General features: G+C 45.0%; 1 protein-coding gene across 2 annotated transcripts in view; it reads right to left on the reverse strand.

Moving 5' to 3' along the window:
- DNMT3A (DNA methyltransferase 3 alpha) overlaps positions 1-27,526 on the reverse strand; it is a 1,562,966-nt gene that overhangs the window by 889,205 nt on the left and 646,235 nt on the right. For both annotated transcript variants that reach the window (XM_069233637.1, XM_069233638.1), the window contains exon 5: positions 22,316-22,362. In XM_069233637.1, the coding sequence (XP_069089738.1) occupies positions 22,316-22,362 (47 nt within the window). The remainder of the gene's footprint in view (positions 1-22,315; positions 22,363-27,526) is intronic.

A 27,526-nucleotide genomic window follows, 5' to 3' on the forward strand; every position in this document is an offset into this window, starting at 1 on the left:
TCTTGAAAACGAGATCTTTTACAGCGTTTAGAATAGTGCGAGTGCTTTCTAAGATGTCACCTGCGAAGGGAATATGATCTTCGAATAGGAGTCTTGGATCTCACTGGCTTACCTGTATCAGGCGTAATGATGGAGACTGCTGGATAGGTCCCTGCAGGTCAAATGACCAGAGAAGTAGGTTGTGGTAGAGACGTCTTCATAGGCACAGTGGCTGGGGAGGGGATTAGGAGGTGGGGAATCTGACACTACAACTACCTGAGAAGGAGGTCTGACATGGCAATAGACAACAGAATACTCGGAACACGAAGGCAGTCTCTGTAGCTTTAGCTGCAAACATACTCTGTACACTGGTGAAGAGAGTCTAATGTGTAAACCTCCAGAGTGGTCCTTTGATGTCCTTAATCGCGAAACAGCCTTTGACAGCAAACAAGTAGTAACTGTTGTGTCATGGGCCTTTATGTCGATTGGGATTGGAGATGTTTTCCGTGAAGGTGTCCCCTCTCGGATCTCTCTCTTGGGGTGTCCTCAGAGATGGAAATTGGAGTACCGGCTAAAGGCTCCTTGCTCTTCTCACCTTCCAAATTAGCCTGAGAGTAAGATTCTTGGTGTATACTGTTCTCATCTGGAAATCTAAGAAAACAGCTATTTCCTCTGTCCTTCAGGGTGCGCCTTAAAAATGTCCTCCACTGGTGGCTTTTGTAAAAAAATATGATGTCGGGAGGACAAACAATCAACATAATATTGGGATCTGATTGTACCTTTTTTGTGCCACATGAAAGGCACTTCACAAATGAGATGGCACTTTTATGAAAAAAATAAAATATTGCCTGCTAGTAAATGACAAAAAAAAAACATTGCATCCCTAGGGGAATTGAGTTAAGTGTTTTAAAGAAGATTTGGAAAGATTTCTAGCAGAAGAAGCCCAAAACGGATGAGCTCAGTGCTCCATGATCCTGTCATCAAGAGGAGGGAAAAAAAAGAATTGGAGCACCTACAACTGAAAAGGCATTATACGATACTGGAGGGTTGTGATTCCTTAGGGCTTCAGTGTCAAGTCTTACGTGGCTGTGGCCCGCATGGCTATACTACCATATAATTTCCTTTAAAAAAAGAAAATTGTTTCAAAAAAAGCTTTTTTGTTGCCTAATTCCACTGGTAACTGTTTTAATTTTATCGGGTGCTTGATTTTAAAGAAAATAAATGGAATTGGGTAAGAGTGCCTCTTAACGGGCTGCTGAATTATTTTACATTAAATAAGATATGGTTTTTCTAACAAAAAGTGAAAAGAAATTAGATTTTATGATAAAAAGTGCATCAGAGCCCCATGTTTTGGTGTAGCAATTCAGTGCTTATGATTATTAGAGAAGAGACACATTACAGAGCAGGTGTTGTCTTAAGAGAATGCATCTTGATTTGATGTACAGGAATAAGATAGGAGACTCACTCTAATATGGCAACCAACTGCACTAGTCCATCTTGTATGTCGTTCACAATGTAAACCCAGCTCCAATTGCTCGCACCTTTTATCAACTGCAGGCGCCCCTCGTCTCTGCATAACTGGTTGTTACTATACCAATGACACAATCAATCCTGGCTTCTGCGCACTGTTTATCCCACACCTTCTACCCTTGCTGAGCGCAGACATCCTGCTCTAGTTCAGAGTGTATATACTTTCACAGTTCACACTGTGCCTGCTGTCAGCGGCCTGCCATTTCCTGCATTCATTAACACCCTCACTCTCATTGGCTGTCACATGTTTCTGCTAAAGGTAGGTGAACACTCAGCCTGCTGCCTCCACCACCATCACAATGACCTGCAGTCAGGGCTCAGTGTCTGAGTGTGGGGAAACACTGAAATCTCCTTGGTTTCTTCCATACGTGGTCCTGTGAACAACACAAGAATCATAGTTACTAGTTTCCCAACTCAGGCAATTGCTCTAAAATGGAATTAAAAACCAGACCCCCCTTACGTAGCTGAAGAAATTAGACTATCTTTGAGGATTGTTGGCCGTGTATGAAGGCCTTTGTGTTGTTTTTTAAATCCATTCCCTAATATGTGCCATTGCACCACTTTTTATCAAAGTTTGAAAGTTGCTTGCAGCTTACAGTTAAATCTTTCCTTTACAAAGTGTTATCCATCAGAGACAACCTAAAGAAACTGCTGCATTTACCCAAAATCACATAAATCACTACAATTTAATTAAGACACAGGTCAAGAGAATTGGTGTGTGATTTTGAATTGGTTAGAGCTGCAGTAATTTAGGGTTGCCAGTTTATCAACTAAACATTCCGGATTTTTTTTCTGTTAGATGCTAAGAAGTAAGATGTGTAGAAACATGGAAAAAAAACTATCTAGCACAAGTGATCTCCATGCTACAAGGTGGTAAAAGGTGCATAATTTAAAAGGAGGTGTTGACTTTCAATAGACACTACATACACAAATCATAGCTTCCAAACATTATCACTCATTCATAGCTGCACTTACTCCCACACACATCTAAACTCCAATTCTCTAAAATGTATTGATTTCCATCTACGAGCTAACTCAATTGTACAACTACATACTTACCGACGCTCTTCATTATAAACCTTTTGTGTTTAATTATCCAACTCAATGGGATTGAGAACAATCTAGGAAGTTTAAAAAAAAAAAACATTTCACACCTATTCAAGATTGAGCATAGGTTGGGAGAGGCTGGAGAGCTAATGCAAATTAGAAACCAGAAACCTCAGGCAAGGAAGAGGTAACTTTCTAAAAGTTACTTTTCCATAATGTGTTTTACAAATTCGACTTCACCACTGAATTGGAGCACAAGATGGTCAGTTCTACCTTCTCACATAGCTAGTAACCAATATGTTCAGACCACTGAACATCTCTAATCTCAATATACACATTCAAGTTTTCATTTGTGCTGCATGTAGTGTGCCCAACAAAAAACAGTTACATACATTCCTTTATTGACTTTGTCATTTGCAGACACAGTTTGATAATGTGGCAAAACTGAAGTGCTTGTCAAAAAGATCTCATAGCAGTGTTGTTAGCTTACCCACCAATGTTAGCAGAACTCTTCTCCCGCTCAAGATTGCAATCACCCATTTTTGTTTAATTATGTCATCATCTCACACATCAGCGAACACTCCAGGCAGTACATGGGTGTGCTCAACAAGGACTTCACTAACTTTTCAGGTATAGGATACCTTATTGCACCAGAAGAAAGAAAGTGGCAATGTTAGTTAGTAGTAATTCAAGTTCTGCAGGGACTCCGGAACACTTTCTCCTAAATACCAGGGTCTATCTGTAGATGGAGGTAGACACCACAATGTCTAGGGTCTTGTGATACCTCAATAATGATTAAGACAGGCCTGTTTTTACTGTATTTTTCTCTAGTCGTAAAAAGTTATTCTTTTAACGCAGTAAGAACACATTGCAGCACCTAACTGAAGGAAATGTGATACAATATCCAAAATAGCCTGTAACCTACACTCAAGGCAGAGGCAAAAATGAAATAAAAGATCCCGGTCAGGAAAAATGTGTAGAAGCTGCAGAAAAAGAACACACTGTTACATTAAGAAGCCAACAGCCTTTTCCTTCTCAGCATGCACTATACTGGCGTCCCTTCTCAGCATGTACTATATTGCCCATATATTGGTAGTTAGCGCTAAAGCCCAAGTTATTTTTGAATGTTGATATGTAATAAGTGATAATAGAAAAGACTAATAGTTCTCCTGACAACCGAGGAGGGGAGAGGTTTGTTTATAATTTAAATGAGGATTTTTACGATACAGACCTAGGATTACAAGTACTTTTTTCTTCTGCATCATAGGATCCTCAATGAAAGTCAAATGTAAAATAGAGTAGCAGGCACATCCTTAATCTGTCAATAAATAGCTACAAGCAGAAACACTAACTAATGGAACTATGCCTTTTCTGTCTGGTCACTCCAGACTTTCGCCTATTTTATTGCTGGTTTTGAGACTATCCGGCACCCAGCGTATGTGCTTTGAACCCTAAAACATGGACAACGTGCCTAATCTTTGATTGGTACAATTAACTTTCTTCTAAGGCCATAGCATATAGTGCAGAAATACAGGTAAGGCATGAAACATTAACTGTCACCTGTGGACTGCATCCACGTAAGTGACAAAAAACATGGCCTATACACTGTGTAGTACGACTGCTGAAGTACTTAAAACCTGCAATGTGACCTGTTAAAATAACCCACTGTCACAGGTAAACCCTTTCACCTTTTAAATATTAGTAGGTCATGCCTATGTAAGCATTGTGGTACACAAGTTAGGGTGCATGGTTTTTGAAAGTGGGGCAGGCAAAACATTTTTATTTCACATTCCTACAGTGACAAGGCCTGAAAATCTATTTGCACTGTGGCAGGCTAAGCTGTCCTGCATAGAAAACCAGAGTGCAGGGGTGCCAGAGTGCCAACGCTCAAGATGGCTGCACATCTGTGAGGCAATCGCGACCTGGGGACATAATCCCACAGAATCAGCAGCATTTTGTGCATATTTCACCAGCAAAGGGGCGCTCTGCGGCTTGCCGGGGTCCTACTGCTGGGAGCAAATGCAGTAGTGCCCAAATCTCAGCCAGTATCCTGATGAGCGCGGTGGCGGTGTGGATTCCGGCAAAGGCGTAACATGGCGGCCGTGTGGTGCCCGGGCCCCATCGCCACCGTTGCAGATCCACGTTGACTGACGGCGCCGTACAGCTGCGCCAGAGTCGGACTCGTCGCTCCTCTATCCTGCCCTGGACTCAGACTGACATCGTCAGAGACAGGTGCCGTGGAGGGGCGGCGGAGAGGAGCGGATGCAGCAATGGCACTGGGCCTGAGACTCCATAGCTGTGGAGGCCACGCTGGCTGAGACTTGCACTGATCGACCGCTGTGCCTGGCCGAGGAACAGCTCAACGTGGGGCAGTGAGTGTAGCGAGAGATTGCAGTGCAGGAGGAGAGAGATGGCCCTGTGGGCTGTGCAACAGAAACGTGCTACACTTTCCTTTGAGGTCTGCATGCCCAATGGTAGCCACACTACCAGCTGGACACAATCTGTGCTGGGACTCACCAAAGATATTACACAAGCGCGACGCCCATGCAAATTCATCCTGAATGTGGGGCAGGGGAAGCCCACCTTGATACCTGAACACTTGGGGACATCGCCTCATGAACATCCATTTTTGATGTATTGCTATACTTCCCTGAGGCCAGGCCTATGACACTGGAAATTGGGCCCCTGAGCATTTGAGCCCTTAATGCACCCTGATTACCTACCTGTGAGGAGGGATGAGTCTGTGCTGATGCAATGCGCAGGACGGAGTGAAGAGAGAGCAACATACACTACTGAAAGCCTTTGCTTCCTTGGTGCAACCCAGGCAACTGGAGTGGTGTGGAGGGCCTGAACCCCGATCTTATACGCAGGTGACTGAACTGCTCTGGTCTGTCTCGCCACTGCCCCATTACCTCTGGGCACTGATACTGACCCAGCGCTATGCAGGGGGCCCCAAACTATCTGCTAACGGGCCTACTGAGCTGCTGTAGTCACGCCGCGGTGTGCCGCAGACATGGGAAAGGCCGAGGGCAGGCAATCCAAGCTGCATTTTGAGCAGCGATGGCCAATGAGACTGGCAAGCGACAGCAAAGGAACTTCTGAGGGTGAAGAGCGACCTCCAGAATGGTCCTGAGGAGATAAAGACATGAAAACATTAGTGGGTGCCATGAAAAGCAGCCTGTCGTCGATTAAAACCAAAATGGACAGTATGTAATCCACACTAAATACAATGGTGCACAAACTGGAGAGGCATGATGGGCGACAGCAGGAAGCGGAACAGCGTCTTTCGCAAGTCAAAGACAGAGGCCTCCTGCAAAGACCAATTTTTGAGCATGGGAAAAGTTTTGAAACTTAGAGGCTAAAAATGAAGACCTGGAGGCGTGCTCATGGTGCAACAATTTGCGCATTGTGGCGGTAACTGAATCAGAAAACACTAGGAAGCTAGAGGACTATGTGGAGAGGCTCTTGGTCGCGCACTTTGGCGCTAGTTCCTTCTCCAAGGTGTTTGTGATCGAAAGGGTCCACAGATCCCTCGCAGCGCAGACGTCGCAGGGAGCCCCTGCATGCCACATAATAGCTCAGCTCCTAAATAACAAAGATCGTGATGCAGCACTAAGACTGGCCAGGGAGCAACAACCCTTGAATTTCCATGGCAACACTGTGTCAATATATCCCAACTTTATGGCCACAAACTTTCCCCAAGCCTCCTGTACCATGGGAATAAAGCAGAAACTCCACCAGGCAAATCTTCCACATGCAATGCTGTATCCTGCTCGACTGCGAGTCACCTACCTGGGGAAAGACAGAGTGTCTGCAAATCCTCAACAAGTCCCACAATTTCTGCAAAAAATAGATACAGGTCCCAGAAAAAAGACACTGGAGTGATGAGATCTGGATCAGGGTTGCCTTCGTCAGACATAGACTGATAATGTGGGTCTTTAACTCTGAGGTGACTACCACTGGCTTTTGGGCCCCGGGGGCTCGAGGGGCGTGAACGCCTGGGAGGACGCCACATATTGCTTAGCTTCCAGCAAAATGCTCATGATAGCATTTTGTTCCCCGGTATCCTCATGTGAATGAGGGTGTATCCGTATGGCACTTAAAAAGTCCCCCACAGGTTAACTCTATTGGGTAGGATTTACTAGTATTTGCAAGCTTGCTGTATGAGAAAATTTGTTGTTAGAGGGAGGGAATAGGCATACATGACGGGTTTGGGTCGTCAGAGTGAGAGGAGGGTGGGTTTTGGGGTTGTTAACAAGGTTTTTTGTTTCAACCTAGATTTACACAGGACACAGCAGGGAGAAATGATCTGGGATAGTTACTGGACTAGTTACCACACCGCACAGCACCCTCCCCAAGGCCTCCACAGGTAGCCAAAGTACGTGGAATGTAAGAGGCTTGGAGGATCCACAAAAGCACAGACATATTCCAGCTTACCAAAAGATACATAACATTCACGTAGCTCGATTGCAGGAGGCGCACTTCTGCCCTCTAAGTGGACGGCGTTTGTCGCAAGGTGGACCACATGTAGGCAATACTCCACCTACTCTTCATACGACTGAGGCACCATTATAGCATTCCGTAGGGGAGTTCCCTTCCGACTCAGATGGTCCCTCACTGATGAGCAAGGGCGCTACACTATAGTCTGGGGCAGACTGAGTTCCTATGCTGTAGTCATAGCTAATTGTTATGGACCCAATGTTGATAACCATGCGTTATTTGACAACGTGTGGGGACTTGTAGTGAACATTGTACCATGCCTCATACTCTGGGGTGGAGACCTTAACGTTGTGTTAAGAGCCACGCAGGACAGATCGGTACCTGCCCACTCCACACACAGCTATAGCCACTAAACACAACACACCACACCCCTTACCTGCCTCATCTAGTGGTGAAGGAGGGATATATGGCCCTGCTCCGAACAGCATCCTACCTGGGTGCTCCACCAGTTTCCAAACTCTGTGGACTCCATAGTGGTGTGCCCTACAGCAACATGGAAAGCCTTGGCACGGTATGCAGAAAAGCCCATGCTATAGTCTCCACTTCCTTATATTCCTCTATCACCAACCACACACAAACCAGCATGCCGAAAGCTCTTAAGCAGGCTCAACTACAACAAGTGGGGTGATTTATATATAAATGGTACATTCAAAACCAAGGAGCTGTTTTTGATGGCGGTGCCCCCCTCAACACTAGATATTTTTCTATGTATCAGGCTCTGACACAATGTGAAAGCAGCTACTCCCAAATTCCCTTAAGAACCACCCACGCTGAATACTCTACACATACTTTTGCAAGTATCTAAACACTATACTACACTATACAAACGGAGGCACTCTCGAGAAATATTGAGGCTCGTGATAGGTGGCAAATTGAACTAAGGATGGATTTGACAGATGACATCTGGAAGGAGTGCTGTGCAGATACTGATTGAGTCTCCTCCTGTAGTCGTCTTCGTATCACGCATTACACATTTTTGCACAGAGCTTACTACACACCGTGTAGGCTGTGCAGATATGGTCTGAGGAATGATGACAGATGTCAGAGGTGCAACATGGAGGGCACTGACTTTCTACACTTAGCATGGGAATGACAGCACTGAGGTAAATGCTAGATCCAACTTTTGAGCACACTTACTAGGTTACTCACAACAGACTGAACCTTCCTATATAAAGTTTGTAGCCTTGGCATTACTGCTGCCGAAGCGTAGAATTGCCTGTCGCTAGGGGGGGTGCGGGCTCCAAAATTCAAGGAATAGTTACCGGACCTTCTATTTTGCAAGGAACCACTGACGCAGTATGCGGAGATCCTGTCTTTAAATTCCAGGCCGCTGGACATTTGAGAGCCTCTGGGCAGCTACCTGAGCGCTCATCTTGATGCCCTCTCACTCACACAGCCAACTAACTCTTAGCTCATACGGAGTGTGAGAGACAGGTTATGAGATGAGACAGCTGATGAGACGAATAACTTTGGGGGACTCTGAAACTAAATGTGGGGCTGGTCAACATGTATACCTTGTGGATCGATCACTAGCTGACGGAATAAGGAGCACTGCTGCTGTCTCAATGGCCTCGAAGCAGCCAGATGCAGCGGATCGGATCGCTCCACGTGAGGTTGAATATCACAACAGGTTTGGAATGGGATATTAAGGTAAAAATTGTGACTTGCTATTGCATAATATAAGTCTCCTTGCATCGAATACTACAACAGCTATTGTTAATTCCCATGTAACCTTTTTTGTTTTTAGGTTGAACTTCAGTTTGCGTGTTACTAAAAATCAATAAATAAAACAGAGTGCAGATTCAAATAAAAGTACTGCCAACTCCTGGAAAGGGATCAGCTAGAAAAATTATTAAACCACTACTTTTAATCATTATAAAAATCCAATTGAAAGTCCAATTTGTAATAATCATTATGGCAAAGTAACTGTCAGAAAGTTACCTTTTGCCTGAGGTCTGTGGAGGCTAATTTGCCCTAGATCTCCACCTTCACCTAATCTGTGCTCAGCCACGAAGGGGTGTGAATGTGGTACGAAATGCCTTGTAGAAGAAAACAACAGGCTGACCTGAAAGGATAGGGGTGACTCCTCAGAACTTCACAAAATATTTAGATTGGGGGCTGTGGGCATCCTGCGACAACACACTGTCACATTGTGCTTGACAGATGTGTTGAGCCACATTAACACTTAGGGCACACTTCAAAGGGAAAGAACAGGATGCCAGGACAATTCTGAATCCCCTGTCGGGTAGATGAAGACCCAATTTTTTCCTACTAAATGTCTGCCTCTGGGATTGTTGTGGGTACAGTGCCTACTTCAAACTAGACTGTAGATTCAGCTGTGGGAGGACACACAGTTGCAGAGCTAGAAGCCCAAGTTTAGTGAGGCTGAAGCCTTTTGCCATCTTGAAGAATCCATGACACATGCCATTGTGCGCCTGTTTGCAGAAAGGCAAACATAAGCTAATGAAAAAGCAGGTAGGACTGGCCCCGGGAACTTTTACCCCATTGTTTAGGGAGTGAGTGTCACACCTGTACCTGACACCAGTTAGTGGGTAATCATCCCTACCCACTACCTGGTGTCAGGCATAGATGTGGTACCCTCCATGCATCCACTTCACAACACTTTCTGGACCTGCAGAAGAACAGAAGAGGACTGGATCTGCCGTTTGAGATCTGAGAGGAGACCTAAACTGGACCTGCTCCATCTTCTACCCAGAACAAAGAAGTGGACTCCAAGGGTCAAAAGGGTGACTTGCTGTGTGCCTAGAGGGAGACATGCTGCAAGAGGCATTTTCCTGAAAGAACTCAGCTGACCAGTGGCAACTAGACCTCAATCGGATCCTGCTGTTGGCCTCAGCCTGACACCCTGTGAGTCTCTACATTCCACCCGGTAGTCTTGGAGTCTTTACAAGTGTACTCCTTTGGTGGACTTATACTTATGAAACTATGTCAAAAGGCAAACGTTTTGACACGGACGAACCTGGTCTGATTCTCACTCTATCACAGTCAGCCTGGAACTGTGCCTAAGTCCAGCTCTACCACTAACATAGTCTGGCTCCTATTGTTTTTTGGCGCTATTTTACTTTTAAAAAACAAATTAGGCAGTCGAGAAAGCTTTGACTTCAATGTGTGATACGAAATTAATTACTTTATCTGGTCTGTGAAAATATCAGCCGATTCTATGTGTTACTGGTCTTACTCTGTGGATGTTGTATTGAACTGTTATTTGACTGCATTCACAAACGCAATAAAAATATTTGTAAAAACAAAAACTTACAAAATGAATATTTCTGCTTCTCCTTACTGGATTTCTGTCATTTTGTTAATTAAAATTGACTCTTCTTTCTAATTCGGTTTGGGGCTTTTATTGTTTATCATTTTGAGTTAAACTGTTTTGGTACTACATAAATACTTAGCACATTGCCCTATGTTAAGCATGTCTGCTCTGTGCCATGGCTTCGCCAAGTGGGTGAGTTCAGGTTAATTTGGTGGCTTGGAGGTTTCACCGTGTCAAGGGTTGTGATTATTTCCTTTAGTGTAGTCACCAACCTCAAATAATAATCACATTTCTTACATTAATCAGTTCATTCAACAAGAGAATTCATTTCAAAGACTTTCCAGCTAAATAGATTCCTTAATGTTGCCTGACCTAATAAAGAGTCTGTTCTCGAATTCTCACCTAAGGAATGATGCTCGGAAAAGTATGTACTGACGTCAGACGGCTGCCTTACAATGTTAATTCATTCCAGTCCTTAAACAAGCAGCAGATGCTGCTTTGCCATGTGCACAATGAGCTGTAGTCTGCACTGGCAGAGTCTTGTTAGTCAACGGGCAGCAAACATCAATGCATGAAACTATCTACCTAGCCATAGTTTGTTTTGGAGAAGGCACTCCAGTTATAAGAGGATCGCAGTCAATGAACAACTGATTTGTTTTACAGATATCATTTGTTCTGTCTAAATAAAATTTTAGAAACCTTCTGTTATCTAAGGAATGAAGAGGCCTTTCTGTTGGAGAGCAAGGATTACAAAAATTACAGGAAGTGAAATAGTGTGGATGACATGAAGAGCTGAGGCAACTTTAGGTGAAAAAGACGGATTTATGCTTACCACTGTTGTATTACTAGAAATACTGCATATGACTGTTGTGGAAAGAGTTTGCAGTTCACTAACAATCACCACCAAAAAAAGCCACTTTTCATGAAAGGTGCTGCAACGAGGCCTTATGAATGTGCTCAAATGGAGGAGGGCTAATTTGAATACAACCAAATTCAACTCACACAATGGTGGAGAATGTCTAATAGGGGGAAAAGTCCTTCTTAATCCTTCCAGAAAGTATTCTATGACTGGCACAATAAAGAAAGATCTTTATGTTGGTAGTTTCCTGTATGCTGTAACAGCGGCCAGGTGAACTTTAATGAAAATTAATTTTAGGTTTGGTTTAGCGAAAAAAAAGGCAAATAAGTATACATAAGTGTATAGGTGCATTTTCATGACAGTTTATGGGATCATGATTGTCACTGAAGCCCAATATGATAAATCTCTTCCACTTAAAGAAGCCACTGAGGCAGGACGCTTGGCTTCTTTGAGAATGCTTATAAACTCTGGTTGAAGGTTCAAGTGTCTGTATTGCACTGACTCACAAGCCAAAACCCAAATTCAAAGATTGAAAGTTGGGAGTGATTAATTTTGTCTTGCATTCTCAATAGAAGGTTATGTTTGCATGGCACACTCTTGTGGTGTTTCACTGAAAAATAGCTCTGGATACCACCACTGTCTTGACCGCTCTGGTGCTATTTAAATCATTGTGGTAATCAACAGTTCCAGTTTGAGTAGGACTTTTTGAATAAGGGGGGTTGGTGGGAATTCATGAAGAGAACATCTTGACCAAATGATCAAGAGGACACTGCCCAACTATCCTGGCTCCTATTTTCTCAACACCAAGTTTGGGTATTTTGCATTTTTTTGCTGTGACATATAAGTCTTTATCAGTAAAACTCAAGTCCTGGAAAATATCCAGTAGTACAGCTTTGTTTGTTTCCCATATGTAGTTGTCGCGGACACATCTGCTTGGAAAAATCTGCTTGGCAGTTTTACTGACCTGGAAAATGAGTTACTTGAATTGTTAAGCTTCTTGACAGTAGCCAATGCCAAATCACATGACACTCAAATATGAGAGTCCTTGATCTGGTACCCTTTTGCATGTCTGAATAGTTCATGAGTGCTGTATTGTCCATTTGTATCAAGATTCAGTTCAAAGTTAGAGATGGTTTGAACACTCCCAAGGCTAAGTGGACTACCTTCAATTCCAGGACATTTTTATGGTATAGCTGTTGGGCCTCTGACCACACTTCTTGCACTGCGAGATCTTGCAGTTGAGCACCACATCTTGTGGCAGATGTATCCGTCATAATGGTTTAGCCTGGCAGATTCAGGTAAAAAGGTATTCCCCTTAGTAGATTCATCTCTTAGACCATCACGTCAGATTGTTTGTGAGTGCTGGAAAAAATATTTTTTTCTTTTCAATTGGCTTTCCATCGGGACCACTGACTTTCCAATGCCCTCATGTAAACTGGGGACTAGGAAGATGCATGATCTCATGGATCTCAGTAGGGATGAAATCTGCTGAGCCACTGGACGTGGTGTCTGCAATAATCTGGTATTTTGCAAAATGTACACACTCCTTTCTCTGAAGGAGATACCTCTTCCTTTCGAGAGTCCTGAGCGGCTCCTAAATAGTCAAAAAGCATCACTGAAGAGGACATCAATTTCTCATGGTTGATACGTAATCCCAGAAATCGTGATTAATTGGTCAAGGAATGCATCATCCTGGCTTAGGTTGACATCTCAGAAGCCATATGCTCAGTTGAAAATTATGACTCTTCCTTTTCCTGGAGCAGTTCTATTTGGGACTCAAACTAACAAAGAACTGGAATGCATTAAGAAGGAGATGAGAACTGTATGGCTCCAGGATAAGAGGCAAAAAACGTATTTTATCATTCCCAGTACAGGTAAAGGAATTCCAGGTGCCAACCAAGAGAAAAAGTTTCACCCACTCAGTGGTCCTTCTATCCTCAGTCTACTGTTATAAGCATCGGGCTTCAGAGATGTCAGGATAAGCAGGGAGATCTATTCTACAGAGTTCGACGTAATGACAACATTCTTTAACAGCTACATACACAGAACCAATTGCTGTACTAATGGACTGGATAGAAACAGTTTCTGCCTCTTGTACTTTTTCCATAAAATCTTGCCTCCTCTTTTTGGAAGGTCACAAGCAGACATAGATAGAGATTCCAATAATGCTCTATCATACTCCTCAAAAGTGCTGGTGCACTTGCAGTCTTAACAGCCACAGCTGCAGAACCACGCATTTGTCTTCCCACCACAGCAAGTGCTTTGCTTTCTCCCTCTGGCAGGACTGTTGTCTCTAGTGTCTAAGTGAAAGTGTGATGCTTTTCTGTAGCTGAGACTTTAATAGAATCTGTATTAAGATCCTGACTCAAATGAATTGGGTCTTCTTCAGAGTCTTTTTATTTTTTCATAAGAAAATGGTTGCTGCTTTAATTGTAGCTGGTGTAAAAAAAAAAAAAAGTGGTTCTTGGCCGCTAGCTGTGAAAAACCAGGACCCAATTCTAAGGTGGATCTTGGAGAAGACGTTGGTTGCAGTGCCTCGATCATAACCAAAACTGTTGTCTGAGAAGGCTTTAGCTGGATATTTAATTTAGTTGCTCATCTTATAAGAACAATCTCAAATGTTAGTACTTCATCCATAAGTGATAATCTTAAGGGTGACATGGGAAGAGGACTTCCTGTGTATCAGCAGAAAGAGTTGGTAGAATGGAGCCAGGATGACTAAGGTGAAACAATTCTTCTTACATCTCCTAGTCGTAGATCGTCTTGATGAAGTTGTCTGAGGTGACACAGGGGAATCAGTGACATGAAAGTGACTCTCGTCATCATCAGTGGTCCCCCATCTTGGGGGTATAGATGGGCAAGGAGGTGCTGCAGATCTACTCGGAAGAACCAGTGGCATTAGAGGTTTTGCTCAGCCTTGGTGTAGGTAGTGCAATTGTTGTATTATCCCAAAACATTTCTTACTGTTTCTCTGTAGAAATGAAGAAAACAGAAGCTACCAAGTGCCTAAACGCCAGTCTTCTTGACGTCAACTGTCTCAACACCAATCTTTCCATCTACAGCATGGAAGAAGATCCTTTTTACGTTGAATGTCAATGTGTCCCCAGCGTAGAATGTTGTGCCTTTCGAGTGCATCACCATCGACTCTTGTGGTAGTGGCACCGATTTTGATGTCAGTGGTGGAGATGGTGGTCGGGATGGGCGCAGAGAAGGAAGTCACAGTACCCGAGGATTGGTGTCTACATTGATGGTGCTGTTGTGGAACTTTTTGACAATGAACAAATTGGTGCCAACACCTGTCTCAATGTCGACCGCTGCTCCTGGTTTGATGGGTGGAGCTAGAATGGTGGTGATTATGGTTTCTTTGTCTCTTCTCTTTACATCTCTTTCGGTGGGAGGTTTTTCGTGAGAAACTTTGGTACCAAGAACAGAAACCTCCCTCTCTGGCTTGTTTATTTCTCTCATCTTATGCTCACAAGTTGTTAAATTTCCCTTGCAGACGAAGGTCTTTCCTGTCTTTGAAGGCTAATTTCACCATTTTCTCACACAATTCACTCTTTTACTGAGTGTGTGGCAGGTTGACTGACCACACATACAGAATGAGAACCTGAAAAATAAATAAGTTACTTACCTGTAACTGTAGTTCTCCAGTATTGGAAGCTTTCATCGATTCACATGCTTGAATACTTCCACGTCGTTGAGATGGGAGTCCCCAGGGGAATACAAAATCAGGCCTGAAGATGTAGTCACGCAATACATGAATCAGGCCTCAACATAATAACCCATCATAGTCATTTTGTAAAAAAGACCCAAACTCAACTTCAACCAATCAGATTGGCTCACCCCTCTAGAACCTCCTGTGAGGAGCGGCCTTCCCTTAGATTTTCCGAGCACAAGTGCTGAAATAACCCAGAACACTGAGAAGAGAGAAGGTGAGCTCCTCCGGGGAGGTGGGCGGGCCGCATGTGAATCTACGAAAGCTTCCAATACTGGAGAACTACAGTTACAGGTAACTAACTTATTTCTTACTCCAGTATTGGAACTTTCATAGATTCACATGCTTGAATAAGAGTAGCAAGCAGCAACCAACAATTTTTCTTTATCAAGAAATACTGTCTATCCCAATGACTATAAAAACATTGGCATTAAACAGTTACATGCAAAGCAATAAAATAACACTTTAAAACATATATGAACATGCAAGAAAGGTACGCTAATAACAAACAGAAAATATGATATTAAATCAGAAGCGGATGGAGGGAAACAAACAGCTCACCTTATCTGAACAAATGTCTAAGAACTGCTTGACCCACCGCGGTATCATAGAGCGTCTCAGCATCCAGGCAGTAATGCTTCGTGACGGCGTGTGTTGTCCTCCACGTGGCTTCTTGACAGATGTCTGGAAGGGATACCCCAGAGAAGAGTGCACAAGAAGTGGACACCGCTCGGGTACAATGTGCACAAACTTTAGTGTCCAGAGGTCGACCAGCCTTCTGGTGGCAAAAGGATATGGCACTTGAAATCCATCTAGAGATGGTTTGTTTAGAAACAGAAAGCCCTCTCTTGAGCGCACTAAATGCCACAAACAGTTGACTGGACTTTCTGATTGAGAATGTCCGCTGCAAATACAATTTAAGGCATCGATTGATGTCCAAGGAATGCAGAAATCTTTCTGCCCCAGTCGGAGGCCTCGGAAAGAAAGTCTTTAGCACTACTGGCTCGTTAATGTGGGAATCAGCTGGCAATTTTTGAATAAATTTTGGGTTTGTCCGTAAGATGACTCTATCCTCTGTAAACCTTATGAAAGGCTCTTGGATAGTAAAGGCTTGGATCTTGCTTACTCTGCGAGCAGATGTCAATGCTAATAGGAGCGCAATCTTCCAGGTAAGATACTTAATGTCTGATTTGTGAATAGGCTCAAATGGTTCCTTCATCAACTGACTCAGGATTGTATTCAGTTGCCAAGATGGAGGAGGTTGTTTGGATGAAGGAAAGGTTCGGAATAAACCCTTCATAAACTGATAAGCCGATCAGACCAGAGGGACGGTCCCTTGGATAGTCGTCTATATCTAGAGATAGCAGCAAAGTGAACCTTAATGGATGCATTTGCGAGACCAGACTTCGCCAGGTGGAGAAGGTACGGCAAGACCTGCTCTGGAACAGATGTAGGCAGATGAATGTTATTTACAGTACACCATAAACAAAACCTTCCATTTCAAGGTATACGTCTTATTGGTACTATCTGCACGTGCTTTAGCTAAAACTGTTTGAGAGTCAATGGGAATATCTATATGGCCGAATTAATTGAACTCAGGAGCCATGCACATAATCTGAGATGCTTGGGATCCGGATGCCTCACTTGGCCCTGGCTGATGGTCAGCAGGTCCGGTATGGGTGCTAACCTGATGGGAGGACATGAAGACAGCAACAGAAGCTCTGTGTACCAAGGTTGACGTGGCCAGGCTGGAGCAATTAGAATTATCTGGCAGGGCTCCGATTTGATCTTGCTGATGACCCGTGAAAGAAGGGGTATCGGAGGAAAGGTGTAAGCATAAATCCCTGACCATTCTATCGTTGTCTGGTTCAGCTCCCACTCGTGTGAAGATGTGCTTAGCCTGCTTAAAGAGTCTGCTATGGTGTTGTTGACTCCCGGGAGATGTTCTGCCCATATGTGCACTGAATTCTGAATGTACCAAGTCCAGAAGACTTGAGCTTCTGTGAAGAGCAAGTGAGACCGAGTTCCGCCTTGTTTGTTTATGTAGTGCATGGTGGTCATATTGTCCGTCCAGACAAGCACTGACGAACCTCGGATTCTCAGCAGAAAAGCTTGTAGTGCAAGGTACATAGCTCTGAGTTCAAGGAGCTTGATGTGTAGCGTTGAATGAGAATGGGGCCACTTGCCACTGACTTGCAGATCTTGGAGACATGCTCCCCACCCCTCCATCGAAGCATCTGTCGTGATCATAAACGGAGGGATTTGATTCAGGAACTCCAGACCTACTGAAATGTTTGCAGGCGTTGACCACCACTGGAGAGAGTCGACCATCCTTGCAGTTATTTGAATGATGTCCCGAAGGACCCTTGCGTCTGCTTCCACTGTTTGTCGAGCTCTTCCTGAAGAGGGCGCATGCGAATACGACGGAACTAGGTTGATACAGGAGGACATCATCCCCAGTAATGACTTGAACCTCTGAAACTGAAAGACTTTTTTCTTCAAACAGTCTGCCAGGGTCAGAAGCTTGAGTTGCAGTTCTTCTGCAGGAAAGGCTTTTACAAGAGTTGTGTCCAATAAAGCACCCAGAAACACTATCCTTCTGGTAGGTTGAAGCTGTGACTTGTCTCTGTTGAGAGTGAGACCTAGTTGCTGGAAGAGACGTAACGTGGTCCTGAGTGAGCGACGTAGGTTAGAAATGTTTGGAGCCTTTAGCAACCAATCGTCCAGATATGGGAATACCTGGTGCTTGAGGCGTCTCAGATATGCAGCAACTGGGGCTAAGCATTTTGTGAAAATCCAGGGGGCGGATTTGAGTCTGAAGGGTAACACTTTGAATTGAAAGTGCTGGCCGGCTACCATGAATCTCAGAAATTTCCTGTGTTTGGGGTGAATGGGTACGTGGAGATATGCATAATGTAGATCTAGGGAAGCCATGAAATCGCCTCTGTTGAGAAGCTGTGGTACATCCTTCAAAGTTACCATACAAAAGGATTGCTTTTTGAGATATTTGTTGAGCTGCCTCAGATCCAGGATGGGCCTCCACAACCGGGATTTCTTTCTGATGAGGAAGAATCGAGAATAAAAGCCTCTTCCTCGTTGCGAAGAGGGGACTACCTCTATCACCCCTTTGGATAACATGCCCTCTATCTCTAGGTGGAGAAGATTTGGATGTCTTTGATGTTCTCGGGAAGGTGGAGTTTTGGGAGGCCTGCAAGTGAACTCTAGCAGGTGACCATAAGTTATGATATCCAGAACCCACTTGTCGCTTGTGACCTGCCTCCAACGTTGGAAGTGACGAGTCAAGGAGGGAAGGGTAGCCGGCCCCTGGAGGTTGTCATTGCCTACGCGAGGCGTCCTTGCACTGTCGTCCCGATCTCCCTCTAGGAGGAGGCCTGCTGTATGCAGCCGCCAGAGGCTGTATTTGATGGTACTGGGGTCTGGATGACTGATACTGGGAGGAGTAGGCTAGACATCGAAAAGACTGGTAGCCACCTCGAAAGGAGGAGTGGCCTCTACCCCTGGCTACCCGAAAGGGAGTGCGCTTGTGCTGTAGGGACCATATCAGTATCAGCCTTAATCGCCTGAAGAACATCGTCGACATGCGTGCCGAACAGGTCTTGGCCATCGCACGGGAGATCCAGGATCTTTGTTTGGACATCCGGTCTGAAATTAGTGGCTTTAAGCCATCCCTGGTGCCTTAAGAAGGCTGAACCAGCCAGAAGCCGAAATCCCATGACCGCAATGTCCAGGGGACAGTGAATCACCTCTGCAGAGGTTTGTTGACCCTCCATAAGGATCTTTTTAGCTTCCGACTTGCTGGAATCTGGAAGATCATCCACAGAGTGCGAGATGTCAGACCACAGCTGTCTGTCATACCTGCCCAGTAGTGCCAAGGAATTTCCGGCACGGGCTACAATTGCCAACATAGAAGAGGAACTCTTCCTGATATTATCCAGGCGCCTTCCGTCCTTATCAGGAGGAGCCGTTAAAGGCGCTGAAGGGTTCTTGGAGCATCTCTGGGCAGCCTGGGAAACCTCGGAGTCTGGTTTTGGGTGACCCACCAGGCATGCAGGAGCGTCCAACCTTATACTTTTTGTCCAGCTTTGGTAACCGCTTTGGTAACACCACTGGCACTGTCGCTGGGTTCTTAATTATCTTCAGCCCTTGATTACAGACATGGTCAATAATCGGTATAGCCCTAACCTATTTTCTGTGCGGCTCCTTGAAATCATATAGAAAACAGTTCTGCTGCGTGGATGGCAACTGCAGCTCAAACCTCGTTGCAGCTTTCTTTAAGAGGTTATGGAACGAGCCAATATTCTCAAGAGGAGATTCGACTGCTAATGGCTCCGGTGAAGGGGGTGCCGGGAGTACATACTCATCCCATTCGTCCTGGTCTGAGAGAACCTCCCCTTCCTCTGCCACTTCATCAGAAGAGGCCTGGACCTGTGGACTCTGTGGAGCCTGAATTGGAATTTGTGGCGTCGTAGGAAAAACTGGCAGAGGTGCCGGAGTAGCTGATGTAGTGACTGCTTGTGTGGAATCCTTCCCCAGCTGAGGGTAGAAGCGCTCTCTGTAATCAGCCAGCATAGCCTGGAGCTCGGACACTAGACCGGAGGACAGAGATACTGTTCCCCGTTGTTGTGGTACTGGGTTATAATACTGCTGGCCATAATATGAATCGTCATCAGAGTACTCCTGCCATTTTACATGCAGCTGCGAAGGACTTCTAGCTACTCCAAACATTGCATCCTGATCTGAGTCCTCATCATCACCATCGCCATCCAAAAACCTAGATGGCAAGATCCTTGAAACTTTGTTTGGTGACGTAATAGAAGGTGTCAAACGAGCCTTTAAGAGCCTTTTAAGCGGAGTATGTGTCACAAATTGACTCAAAAGTAACGTAGATGGTCTCTGCCTCTTAGTTGGGAACATTCTTGGTGTTGAAGACAAGAAACCAGCTGTCGTCGACAATACCGCTGTCCCTGAAAACATTGTAGCCGACGACGGTTGGGCCGTCGACGAGAGCGTCGTCGACTGAGACGTCGTCCAAATCATCGTCAACGAGGGCATCATCGTTGGGAGTGTCGTCGGCGAGAGGAGCGTCGACTAGATGGGGCGCCCTGTCAACAAGGATGATAATGTCGTCGACGGAAATCCTGCAGCCGCTGCCGTCGACATGGAGATGGTTACCACCACCGGCATCACCGATGAAACAGTTGTCGCCGAGGATATTGACGACGATGGCATCGTCGACTGTGCAGAGCTAGGCTTCTTAAACTTGCAAAGCACTTTAGAAGGAGAAGTGGTTGGCTCTGAAGCAGTTTTCTTTGCTTTTTTGAGGGATTCTGCACCCAGTTTATTCTTCTGTGGAGAGCTATGACCCTTTGGTGATTTTTGCGCCATTTTTCTAGATGGCTCTTGAACCTCAGAACTTTCCTGTTTTCTTTTCAGAGGTGTTTTAGGGCCAGAAAAAGAATAAGAGGCACCGTCCTCATCAGAGGCAGAGTGTCCAGTCTTACCTCTTTGAAGCCACAACAGAAGGTGACCCTCCCTGTCCTTCAGGGTCTTTGAGGAAACTTTCCTGCAGATTTTGCAGTCCTTAGTTTTGTGGCTGGGGTACAGGCAGTAAATACACTCCTCATGTGGATCCTCCACATACAATCTCTTTTTCAAGCATGAGGTACAGGATCTGAAAAGGCCTTTCTTTGGTGTTTCTGACATGGCAGCCAGTTTGAATCACCAGAGTAGATAGAAATATCTAAAAACTGTAGAAACAGATCTTCTGACAGAAAATTTTGAGCAGAGCTCAAAGGAGACTCCTCAGCACAATGTGCAGTGGAAAATCTGAGGGAAGGCAGCTCCTCACAGGAGGTTCTAGAGGGGTGAGGCAATCTGATTGGTTCAAGTTTGAGTTTGGGTCTATTTTACAAAACAACTATGATGAGTTATTATGTTGAGGCCTAGTTCATGTATTGTGTGCATACATCTCCAGGCCTGATTTTATATTCCACCGGGAACTCCCATCTCGACGAAGGGGAAGTATTCAAGCATGTGAATCTATGAAAGTTCCAATACTGGAGTAAGTATTTTTTCTTCTACATTAGGGATACTGCACAAAAAGAGATGTCATTTTAGTGAATACATGCCTCCTTTGATGACAAAAGTGGAGAAAGAATGATGTTGGTCTTTAAAGACGCTGAATGTACCACAAACATCTACAGTTTTGATGAAAAATAGAAGGAAAGTTGGGTAAAGAAATCCAGGGAGTGGTCTGTGATCCACTCAGCATGAGCCAGAAAAAACATAATCGGAGCTGTGAGGGAAGCCTGACAGGGACCTTTTTCCTTCATTGCTCAGACTGTGGGCTACATGTTATTTTGGATAGTTTATCTCATTTCCTTCACTTAGATCTTAGAATGTGGTCTTACTGCATTGAACAAAGATTTTCTACTCAAGAAAAATGCTGTAAAAGCTAGCCTGCCATGCTGATTACGGAAGTATAATCAGACAATGGGCCCTGAGATGCCACCTGCCAACTACAGGTTCACTCTGATCTTTAAGAGAAAGTGTTCTGGGGGCCTTACACGGGAGAGGAAGTATTCTACATTTATGGCCATCAGTGAGGATCTTTCGATACAGAAAGAGAGACTCTGTTCGCATCACAGAACAAACTCACTACAAAAGCACAGGTTATGTTAATTGATCTCACAAATGCACACTTAGCTATACATTTGTTCATATATACTTGTCATCACCCAGCCACATAAGCACATTCATATACCCACCTAAATACCTACTCTCCAACCCTCTCACCACCACAAACTTCTACATTAAACCATTTTCCAATTGTACATGTTAGACACATTACATAGAAATGCAGGTGTGTGCATGCTTTAATGCATGCATGTATGTACATATACACGTATATGTGTGCTAATGTACACAGGTGTGGGTGTGTAAATATTCACTCTTTAACTAGACACAGCTAGGCTCTCGTCTCAAGTATTCACTAATTTACCTGATGAACAAAAACAAGCTCAAACATATGCATGCAACCACTGCAGCCATTAACTCATCTGTGCACTCTGTTACAAATATACATATTCTCAATGAGTAATGCAAATTGTAATCATTGCTATGTCAAAACTCTCCTAGTCAGCCATACATATGTTGTTCACTCTTAACTACAGCGGTGTCCCTACTACTCCTTTAGATAGATGGAAAATGTAACTACAGTTCAATGGCAGCTTTCCCTTTACCAATAATAGCACAAAGAAGTCTAAGAGAGCCAATACTGTCCAGGAACTTCTTTCCTGGTTTGCTCAAGAGATACAGACTGAAATGTTAACTTGTCAGTTCTTATAGATAAACCACAAAATAAAACAATACTGCATAGAATACTTGCCTCAAGGTCAGCAGAGTCACAGCTATGTTCTTCCTTATCTTCTTTACCTAAGAACAAAATAGAGAACGCACGAGTAAGTGAACGCAAGTCCAAAAAGGCAAGTAAGGGAATAATCATTATACAGCTAATGAGAAGCACTGTGTGGCAATTTATAGTACCAGGAAACTTTTCTTCAGAATTGAGTGCTGAGCATAGGGGTGAGGAGGAGGAGGGTACCTGTCCTACATCAGCCCTTATTTAGCTGACCAGAATATGGGTTCATGTGCCCCTGCCGTGAACCAGGAACAGCAATCAAGAGGTCAGGGCTACTGCTGGTCAGGCACAACACAGGCCCCACCTATCCCCTTCCCTTAACTCTGTTCTTCCTGCACCTCCACAAACTCTCATCCCTAAGACTGCATTCTGCATCATTTACTTCATAGGTGGATGTCTAGGGGTATACTAATTGCTGGAGATGTATGTGTGTTACACCTTCTTGTGGATAAATGGACAAAAAGCAAGTGATATTATTTTAAAGTGTTAATTGTGTAGTTTCAGCATCAGTGGATATTAGATTGTTCTATGAATAGCTTACTGCTAATTGTAATATCTGTAGTAGACCAGCTAATTCCTTAATTAAAATGAGGTAGGTTTGCTGTGTACGGGCAGGCCTAATACAAACAATTCCACTTCCTTCGAAGTTGTACACTGTTAACCTGGACTTCAAAAAGGACGTTGTTTATGATGTGTGCACTTGACATTTTCTAACGTCATATTCAAACCACTGAAAATCTCCACAAAAACATATACATCATTACTTACAGAGTTAACCGGCATCAGCACTTTTTAGCACTGTCAAGGACTATCTTCTAGGAGCTGAGAGGGTTTCTAAAAGGAATAAGATCCTGACAGGCGCGCAACTACAGTTGGGTTGAGAGGGCCCCACCCCGTCCCCAGCATATTATAATTTAAGAGTAATTTGTCAACAGAATGAATCTCCCTCACAAAACCCTTTTGCATGATAGAGAGGAAGGAGAGGAGGACAGAGTAGCCCCATGGGCTGCCATTATATGGCTAAAAAAAGAGACTGTGCCTTTAAGAACTTGAAGACCACCAGTATCCCATCTTGGACAGCTGGTGGCAGTGGCTTCAGTTCTTTCGAAGATGATGTAAGACTTCAACAGTGTGTATCGATACCCCGGTCTATTCTCCCAGTGAGGAGGGAGGGTTGCTTATGACTTATGGAAATTCCCCTATGAGAGAATTAAAGTTACAGGTAAGAAACTGTCCTTCCTCTTGTAGGGTATCTCCATGTATAGTAATAACCATTGAACAGAACAACAAGCCCATCCCTATGGAGAGAAGGGAAGCATAGGAAGTTGGCTCTGTTGTGAGAAAGTAGCCTCTTTCTAGCCTTGTTACCCCCACTTTTGGCCTGTTTGTGAGTATATATCAGGGTGTTTTCACTGTCTCACTGGGATCCTGCTAGCCAGGGCCCAGTGCTCATAGTGAAAGCCCTATGTTGTCAGTATGTTTGTTATGTGTCACTGGGACCCTGCTAGCCAGGACCCCAATGCTCATAGGTTTGTGGCCTATATGTGTTCCCTGTGTGATGCCTAACTGTCTCACTGAGGCTCTGCTAACCAGAACCTCAGTGGTTATGCTCTCTCTGCTTTCCAAATTTGTCACTAACAGGCTAGTGACTAAAATTACCAATTCACATTGGCATACTGGTACACCCATATAATTCCCTAGTATATGGTACTGAGGTACCCAGGGTATTGGGGTTCCAGGAGATCCCTATGGGCTACAGCATTTATTTTGCCACCTATAAGGAGCTCTGACAATTCTTACACAGACCTGCCAGTGCAGCCTGAGTGAAATAACGTCCACGTTATTTCACAGCCATTTACCACTGCACTTAAGTAACTTATAAGTCACCTATATGTCTAACCTTCACCTGGTGAAGGTTGGGTGCAAAGTCACTTAGTGTGTGGACACCCTGGCACTAGCCAAGGTGCCCCCACATCGTTCAGGGCAAATTCCACAGACTTTGTGAGTGCGGAACACCATTACACGCGTGCACTCTACATAGGTCACACTACCTATGTACAGCGTCACAATAGTAACTCCGAACATGGCCATGTAACATGTCTAAGATCATGGAATTGTCACTTCAATGCCATTCTGGCATTTGGGGGGACAATTCCAGGATCCCCCGGGTCTCTAGCACAGAACCCAGGTACTGCCAAACTGCCTTTCCGGGGGCTCCACTCCAGCTGCTGCCAACCCCCTCAGACAGGTTTCTGCACTCGTGGGGTCCAGGCAGCCCTGGCCCAGGAAGGCAGAACAAAGGATTTTCTCTGAGAGAGGGTGTAACACCCCCTCCCTTTGGAAATAGGTGAAGGCTGGGGAGGAGTAGCCTCCCCCATCCTCTGGAAATGCTTTGATGGGCACAGATGGTGCTCATCTCTGCATAAGCCAGTCTACACCAGTTCAGGAATCCCCCAGACCTGCCCTGGCGCGAAACTGGACATAGGAAAGGGGAGTGAGTTCCTCTGCATCTCCCTCTTCACCTTCTGCCAAAGGATCGACCGCTGACTGCTCAGGACTCCTGCAAAACCGCAACACAGTAGCAGGACGACTACTAGCAACCTTGTATAGCTTCATCCTGCCGGCTTTCTCGACTGTTTCCAGGCGGTGCATGCTCTGGGGGTAGCCTGCCTCCTCTCTGCACCAGGAGCTCTGAAGAAATTTCCCGTGGGTCGACGGAATCTTCCCCCTGCAACCGCAGGCACCAAAAGACTGCATCACTGGTCCTCTGGGTCCCCTCTCAGCACGACGAGCGTGGTCCCTGGAACTCAGCAACTCTGTCCAAGTGACTCCCACAGTCCAGTGACTCTTCAGTCCAAGTTTGGTGGAGGTAAGTCCTAACCTCCCCACGCTAGACAGCATTGCTGGGTACCGCGTGATTTGCAGCTGCTCCGGCTCCTGTGCACTCTTCCAGGATTTCCTTCGTGCACAGCCAAGCCTGGGTCCCAGACACTCCTTCCTGCAGTGCACAACCTTCTGAGTTGTCCTCCGGCGTTGTGGGACTCCCTTTTGTGACTTCGGGTGGACTCCAGTTCACTTTTCTTCTAAGTGCCTGTTCAGGTACTTCTGCGGGTGCTGCCTGCTTCTGTGAGGGCTCCCTACGTTGCTGGGCGCCCCCTCTGTCTCCTCCTCCAAGTGGCGACATCCTGGTCCCTCCTGGGCCACACCAGCACCCAAAAACCCTAACCGCGACCCTGGCAGCTAGCAAGGCTTGTTTGCAGTCTTTCTGCGTGGGAACACCTCTGCAAGCTTCATCGCGACGTGGGACATCCATCCTCCAAAGGGGAAGTTCCTAGTACTCTTCTTTCTTGAAGAACTCCAAGCTTCTTCCAACAGGTGGCAGCTTCCTTGCACCCTCAGCTGGCATTTCCTGGGCTCCTGCCCACTCTCGACACTGTCGCGACTATTGGACTTGGTCCCCTTGTCTTACAGGTACTCAGGTACGGAAATCCACTGTTGTTGCACTGCTGGTGTTTGTTCTTCCTGCAGAATCCCCCTATCACGACTTCTGTGCTCTCTGGGGGTAGTAGGTGCACTTTACACCTACCTTTCAGGGTCTTGGGGTGGGCTATTTTTCTAACCCTCACTGTTTTCTTACAGTCCCAGCGACCCTCTACAAGCTCACATAGGTTTGGGGACCATTTGTGGTTCACATTCCACTTTTGGAGTATATGGTTTGTGTTTCCCCTATACCTATGTGCTTCTATTGCAATCCATTGTAACTTTACACTGCTTGCAATACTTTTCTTGCTATTACCTGCATAATTTTGGTTTGTGTACATATACCTTGTGTATAGATCTTATCCTCATACTGAGGGTACTCACTGAGATACTTTTGGCATATTGCCATAAAAATAAAGTACCTTTATTTTTAGTACTTCTGTGTATTGTGTTTTCTTATGATATTGTGCATATGACACCAGTGGTATAGTAGGAGCTTTACATGTCTCCTAGTTCAGCCTAACCTGCTTTGCCATAGCTACCTTCTATCAGCCTAAGCTGCTAGAAACACCTCTTCTACACTAATAAGGAATAACTGGACCTGGCACAAGGTGTAAGTACCTCTGGTACCCACTACAAGCCAGGCCAGCCTCCTACATCTGTATATACTATTTCAAAGTAAGAAATAGTGTGCACAGAGTCCAAAGGTTCCCTTTAGAGGTAAGATAGTGGCAAAAGGAGATAATTATGATGCTCTATTTTGTGGTAGTGTGGTCGAGCAGTAAGCTTATCAGAGGGTAGTGTTAAGCATTTGTTGTACACACACAGGTAATAAATGAGGAACACACACTCAAAGACTTACTCCAGGCCAATGGGTTTTTATATAGAAAAATATATTTTCTTAGTTTATTTTAAGAACCACAGGTTCAAGATTTACAAGTAATACTTCAAATGAAAGGTATTTCATTCAGGTATTCTAGGAACTTTGAATAATCGCAATAGAATGTACAGTTTTCACAAAAATTGCAATAAGTTATTTTTAAAAGTGGACACTGCAAAAATCAACAGTTCCTGGGGGAGGTAAGTAATTGTTAAGTTCACAGGTAAGTAAAACACTTACAGGGTTCAAAGTTGGGTCCAAGGTAGCCCACCGTTGGGGGTTCAAGGCAACCCTAAAGTTACACACCAGCAGCTCAGGGCCGGTCAGGTGCAGAGCTCAAAGAGGTGCCCAAAACACATAGGCTTCAATGGAGAACAGGGGTGCCCCGGTTCCAGTCTGCCAGCAGGTAAGTACCCGTGTCCTCGGAGGGCAGACCAAGGGGGTTTTGTAGGGCACCGGGGGGGGGACACAAGCAGGCACAGAAAGTACACCCTCAGCGGCACACGGACAACCGGGTGCAGAGTGCAAACAGGTGTCGGGTTTTGTATTGAAAGCAATGGGGGGACCCGGGGGGTCTCTTCAACGATGCAGGCAGGCACAGGGGGGGCTCCTCTGGGTAGCCACCACCTGGGCTAGGCAGAGGGTCGCCTGGGGGTCGCTCCTGCCCTGGAGTTCGGTTCCTTCAGGTCCTGGGGGCTGCGGGTGCAGTGCTGGTTCCAGGTGTCAGGTCCCTTGTTACACGCAGTCGCGGTCCGGGGGGAGCCTCTGGATTTCCTCTGCAGGTGTCGCTGTGGGGGGTCAGGAGGGCCAACTCTGGC

The sequence above is a fragment of the Pleurodeles waltl genome, chromosome 5 (assembly GCF_031143425.1).
Source record: "Pleurodeles waltl isolate 20211129_DDA chromosome 5, aPleWal1.hap1.20221129, whole genome shotgun sequence".
Lineage (NCBI taxonomy): Eukaryota > Metazoa > Chordata > Amphibia > Caudata > Salamandridae > Pleurodeles > Pleurodeles waltl.